Source organism: Paramormyrops kingsleyae, chromosome 1, assembly GCF_048594095.1.
Source record: "Paramormyrops kingsleyae isolate MSU_618 chromosome 1, PKINGS_0.4, whole genome shotgun sequence".
Taxonomy (NCBI): domain Eukaryota; kingdom Metazoa; phylum Chordata; class Actinopteri; order Osteoglossiformes; family Mormyridae; genus Paramormyrops; species Paramormyrops kingsleyae.
In genome coordinates, this window is record NC_132797.1 from 75714442 (window position 1) to 75720493 (window position 6052).

The 6052-nt window shown below is 44.0% G+C and overlaps 1 protein-coding gene across 1 annotated transcript; it reads right to left on the reverse strand.

Annotated features, from left to right (window-relative positions):
- Positions 1-348: 348 nt before the first annotated feature.
- mpc2b (mitochondrial pyruvate carrier 2b) lies at positions 349-5134 on the reverse strand. Its single transcript, XM_023801001.2, has 5 exons — positions 4753-5134; positions 3139-3179; positions 2928-3012; positions 1495-1606; positions 349-946 (listed from the first exon to the last, which is right to left on the reverse strand). Exons 1-5 carry the CDS (start codon positions 4850-4852, stop codon positions 904-906), a joined length of 381 nt encoding a protein of 126 aa, XP_023656769.1. The 5' UTR covers positions 4853-5134; the 3' UTR covers positions 349-903.
- Between the last annotated feature and the right edge of the window lie 918 nt (positions 5135-6052).

Sequence of the window (6052 nt, forward strand, 5' to 3'; positions counted from 1 at the left end):
GCTACACCTGTCTGGAGCCGCTAATTTTAGCGGTGGGCATCGCAAAGTGGCGGACGGCTGCTGCGCTAGAAACGGATCGGGGTTCGGACGTCGCTCGCTTATCCTGAAGACGCCCAGTTAATGTCCAGCTTTGTGAAAGAGAGGAGTAACGCACTGTAGTTCTGGATGAAGTCGGTGCGTTACAAATAAGGATACACAGCAATACTGAGTCAACAGTGCAGAGTCACTTAAATTACATCGCTATTTGTCTAAATGAAATATAAATTAGTGTGGCCGTAGAAATCTGTAATTGCGTATTCCATTGTTACAAAAACAGCTAAAAGTAAAAACGAGATATAAACAAGTCAATCTCAAGTATTGCATTTATTAGGAGACATTCCTTACAGTAGCGAGTCCCAACCCAGTACTCGGGGAACCCCGGGAGTCCACGTTTTTGCTTCCTCTCAGCTCCCAGCGCGCCTGTACCAGGTATTCCGTGTTCCTGATTGGCTGGGGGCTGGGAGCTGGGAGGGAGCAAAAACGTGGACTGTCCGGTTCCCCGAGGACTGGGTTGGGAAACACTGCCTTACAGAGTCAAACTAGAAATTTCATCAATGGAACAGAGCTGGTGACAAATGCTAAAAATTAACAATTAAAATTAAAACAATAATCATACAAAGACATATGGTCAAAAACACTTTTTTAAAACTGGTGCACTGCTGACTGCTTCATATTTAAGAACATTTACAGAACTATCAAGAACACTGGTGTTTTCCTCAAACCCTGATAAATTATATAATCTCAATTTAATGAATTTTATCTTGGAAAGATTAGCTTTGGGGGAGGGCCTTGATCGCGACCCCCTCCTCCACTTGCCGAGAAATTCCTTTCAGGCTGTAGGATCAAACACGTTGAGTGCAGAGCTTATGACACATTCTGCCCCGTCCTGTTCAGCTGCTGATTATACCTACAGAAAAACAATGTTGTTAAGATCTTAGTAAGAGAGATGAGGACACCAATGGAGAAAGTGCCAACATGGTCGTCTTTGGGAGACTGAGAAGACCGAAACTCATTCGATCAACTGGATGACAGACATGTGACTTAGACTCAAATATGCTGAGATAGCTGTAACAGAATATTCACATTAAAGAGGAAAAACAAAGTTAATGTATAACGAGATGTGGCCAAGAAGTGAAGGGATAAAAAATGAAATGTACAGTATTTGTGCGTGCGGCAATAGAAACCTATTACTTTGACATTGTGGGGACATTGTTTCAGTCTGTGATTGCAAACAAAATACAAGACTTTTGGCATTTTTAGTTATTTTGTTTGGTTATTTATGGTTAAGGTTAGGGCTGAGTAGGGGTTATGGTTTGTCATTGCTGGGATTAGGGTTATGTCAGTAGAAATTAATGGAATGGAGAGTCGCCACAAAGATATGAATACAAACACGTGCGTGTGTGTGTGTGTGTGTGTCTGTGTGTCTGAATCTAGATCTGGTGGGGAGACACATACCTCCAGATTCTGAAGAGCTGGGAACTGCCCGCAGCTCCCACAAAGAAATTGACAGCAAAGAGGAACCAGTTCTTGGGAATGATGACCAGTGAGTAGCGGGACCAAATGAATCCTGGAGGACAGAAGACAGGGCGTGAGACATCCCACCGCAAGCCTGCCACAATTCAACAATGAGAGACCTCATTCACCCATCACATGAAGGAGCAGTGCATGCTGGGAACACAGAAGCAGGAACCAGCAAAAAACACACAAAAATGGGATCTGGGGATCTCTGACGTGAACATGTGCTTGACCCTTCCAACGTAAACAGAGCAACAGACAGATGGAACGGCACATGGTCCATTCTGGCGTCAATGAGCCCCCGTGTCTTTGCATACAAGGTGACATATCTTGTTCCACAAAGGTGACTCACAGTGGGACACACCTCCAGTGAGCTACACCAGGGTGAACCACGACCAGCTGGGTCTGCGTTACATAAGGTACTGAGGTACAGAACAGTGGCTCTTACCCCTGAGGCCTGCCTTAAGCAGACTACCACACTGAATAGACCGCTGACTAAATATCTGGCACTTGCAGCTGCACCATTTAAGATTTGAACATGTGATCCAAAGGCTGCAGGTTCCCAGGGGAGAAGCAGACATCATATTTTAGGAGGGGGGGGGGATATGGAGCCGTTAAGTATTGGCTCTGAATTTGCAACGTAAGTAGCTGCTTTGATTTTCTGCTTCCCATCTGAGAGTCATAAGGAGCAGATCTGAGAGACAAATAACTAACTAAAAACAAAGTAACCTGACTGAGGGGGGGAAGAAGCGGCTGGAGTTTGAACTTAGCTGCACAGTTGGAGTATTACAGCAAGGGGGTCAAATATTCAGCTATTTCCCAATAGACAGCCAAGTCAAATATTGAAGCTTCCCACCCCAGTGTTTCTAAATGACATACATACCTTTTGCTTTTTGCCTTCTGAGTTGAATGGGTTGCATTTACCCTACAGACCTGTTATGTTAGATGAGCGATTGGCCAGGGATAGGTGGAAGTTTCTGGTGAAAATAAACACTTTGTGGACCAATGAGAAGAGCACACAAAGGCCAAAGAATCCAGGATAAGGCAAAACTGTGGTGTGGTGTTATCAGGTAATACCCAACACGTGGTCAAGGATGAGCATTCACCAGGCAGCTCATACGATCACACACTCGGCCCTATCGCTGATCCCAGAACAGTGTCAATGAGGAGGAAGCCTGTCTGTCAGAGCTGCACAAACGTTGAATACATAGTGCAGCCTTTACAGACCTGACATTTTGTGGGCCAAACAGAACAAGGATGGAAAGACTGGATTCACCATCCCAAACCTCAGGTACTTCTATAAGTCCTGTGTCTGCTGCAGCAGGTTCAGGAGCAGCAAATGCAAGTCATGTGATTCCCTAGTGATCCCGCACCTGTTGCGGTCAGGACTGCAGACTGGGACGCGCTGAGTTTCTCCGCAGGCCGAGTCATATCTGCCAGGCCGGCCATAACCAAGCCCTGCAGGAAAAGGAGACATGGACACCCTCGCTGAAATGACATCACTCGCCCTCTCGCCTGGCTCAGCACTATGGCTGCATCTTGATCTGATGCTGAAGTCCGTATTTCGAAACTACTTTTGCTTACCCATTTGCAGACCGGAGCCCAGAAAAACACAGTCCTAGGCCCTGTGAGGAAGGGAATCGATACAAACGGCAATATCAGACTCTGTCTGGCAGAAAGGTTAAAGACTCACTGATACTTACTGAGCCTAAGAACAAAGAAGTCTGGAAACCTTCACAGGCTAAGTTGTGACACTATACAATATTCTAATAATGTAAATGGTCTAACTTTCTAAAATCATGCTTTAGCATAAGCAACACGATTATTTTAAACTATGGGTATTTCAGTAAAACTTATAGGTTTCATTTTCATACCATTGTATTTCAGCAAATGCCCAAATGTTTAGTTTTGCAGCATAATGTTTTCCTCTTATTCTGGCTTGGACTCAGGTTTATTAACTGTCTGTGGATAGCGTGTCATTGCGTTTTTTTATGGATCTCAGTGCGGACAGGCTAGACCTCCCCATCAGCTGCTCGGCTCTATAAATAAACACATGTGCGCACTTCTGGCTTGGCTCATTCCAGAAGATCGCTCTTGCTTCCTGAATCTGGACTCTCCGTTACATTCTCAGCCAATCGGCTTGCGGGGCGTCGTCTTGGCGCCTCCTCTTCAGTCACTTGCTGTGCTGGGTTTCTATCGTATCACTGTTGGCTGGATACGGACTGATACAGAGTCTTAATTGTGTTTTGTACACAAATCGCTAGGGTTAATCTTTTGTGATAGCCCAAAGTTGACCTTCAATGAAAAAATGACTTCACCTTCACAGTAGAGACAAGAGGTTTATTTTAAAACAATGGTTTAAATGCATGCAGCTGATTCATAAATGCATGGACCCATAAAATATATTTTTTTGACAGAGGGTATTTGTAATATGGCTGCATAGCACAACTGTGACATTGCACGGAAAAAGGGGTTACATTTCTGTACCGCATTATGAAATACGGCAAACTTCACCTCAGTCACCTCAGATTATTAAGAAATTGTCGCAGTGATTTCTCCGCGTTTATTATTATAATAATAGTTGTAAGATATACAAAAAAAAATGTATACACTAAGGACGATCGTGAAACGTTTCAGACCACAGGACTGAGTTCGTTTGTATTTTTAACCTCGTTGCTTGCATGGTTAAATTTAAGCAGATGCCGGATGATCGGTATCTCCACAGATCTACAGCACTGCCAGTTTTTGAGTATGATAAAAGCATCATGTCACTCGCTTTGGCGTATTTTGGATGAAAGGCAGAAAGGACATTACACCTAGACACGCATATATAGATCTCTTTTTTTTTAAAAAAAAAAAAACTTGTTTAAATCACAAATACCTTGGAAATTAAATGCAGCCGGTTTAAGTAATATTATTCAAAGGGCTCCGAAAAATAAGGTCATTTATTCATTGTGGAGCAGGATTCTCTGCAGAATAGCTGACCCCATTCACTGGTGTTGGAACTAGTCCTACATGGTGCGTGGATGATTTTTGACTAACTGCGTAAAATCCCAAGTGTCCCTTCATGGTTGACTAGTTCACATATTGCATGGCTCATGGTAACAAAAACGCGAACATATGGCGCTAAATTCAATCTTCAAATACGGCTAAAGCACTCTGCGTGCTAGTCCGCCGCATGCATCGCTATTTTCTTACCTGCTGGGTGGTTGTAGAAGGGTCTCAGTTTAGCCGGTAGCATGTGCTCGATCTTGTCCAGGGTCCTGTGATAAGTAGCCCTCAGTCCGACGAAAGCCATGTCTGTTTTTTTCTCGGGAACGCGGATTTACTGATGTGACGACGACCGAAGTAGTGTGTATATTAAAAAATAACAGCACGTTCAGTCAGAAGCAATGCGGAGTACGATCGATCGACCAAAGTATGCCGATGCTGTCCCTTCACTGTTCCCTGTCCCAGTCAGGACCTCCCATTGAACACCTATAGTTGCTCATCCTCAGCTACTGGGAAGCTAATTCCATTGTTGCGCTGGTCTAAGGATGCTGCTCCGCGGACCAGTCACTGCAACCGGTAAAGCATAACCCGCCCTCGGTGACATCTTATTGGCTGGCCACCTCCCGCCCCCGATCCTTTCCGCCAAAGGCGTTTCATTGTAACCATGCATTTCATTGTTAGGTGCTAAAGCGTAACGATGTCGTTTTAAATGCATATACAATTGGTTGGTAATGTTTTTCACCTGTACACGGACAACCATCTAATGTACTTTGGACGGGTTACATTTAGGCTATTTGGGATTAGAACGAAATAGACTAGTTTGAGGCATATTCAGTACCCCGCATCCACCCACGTTCAACAGCGCCCCCCAAAGCAAGAGGGCAGCTGTGTTGATTTTGTGATATCCTGACCCTTAATAATAAGTATAATAATTGGAAATGTTCCAAAACATGATTTAGCCATTATATGAGCTGCATAACATATTGTATTTATCGAAACCCATAAGTAGGCTAATGACGTTTACCTGATTCAAACAACTAACTTGTTAATGAATGTTGGTTGGGCTTTTGTGATATTAAGAACTACAGATGTCAAATACAACTCCGTTGGGTGTTATAATTACGGCTTCGTGAATTAAAAAGTTAAACGGATTTAACTCACAATTCCTTTAAAATACGGATTTTGCTAAGGTTTTAATAGGGATGTCAAACTCTCATCCTCCTGGCCGCAGTGTGTGTTATTTTTCTCAGAACCTCGGGTCTTATAAGCCTTAGCGAAAGATTCTCACCGCAAAGTTATATATTTTGTAAGATGGCCGGAACTGGCTGGGATAAGGAACACAACGCCTCCGATTACGAGGACAAACACCACAACCCATAGATGGGTTAGGGTTAGGGTCATATATCTATGACCACAACCATAACCACAACAGACGCTGCGTGGCGACACGTGACTGTGACACTGCCGCGACGCAGTTGGGGGGCGTGGCGTATCTGTGTTATCGCGA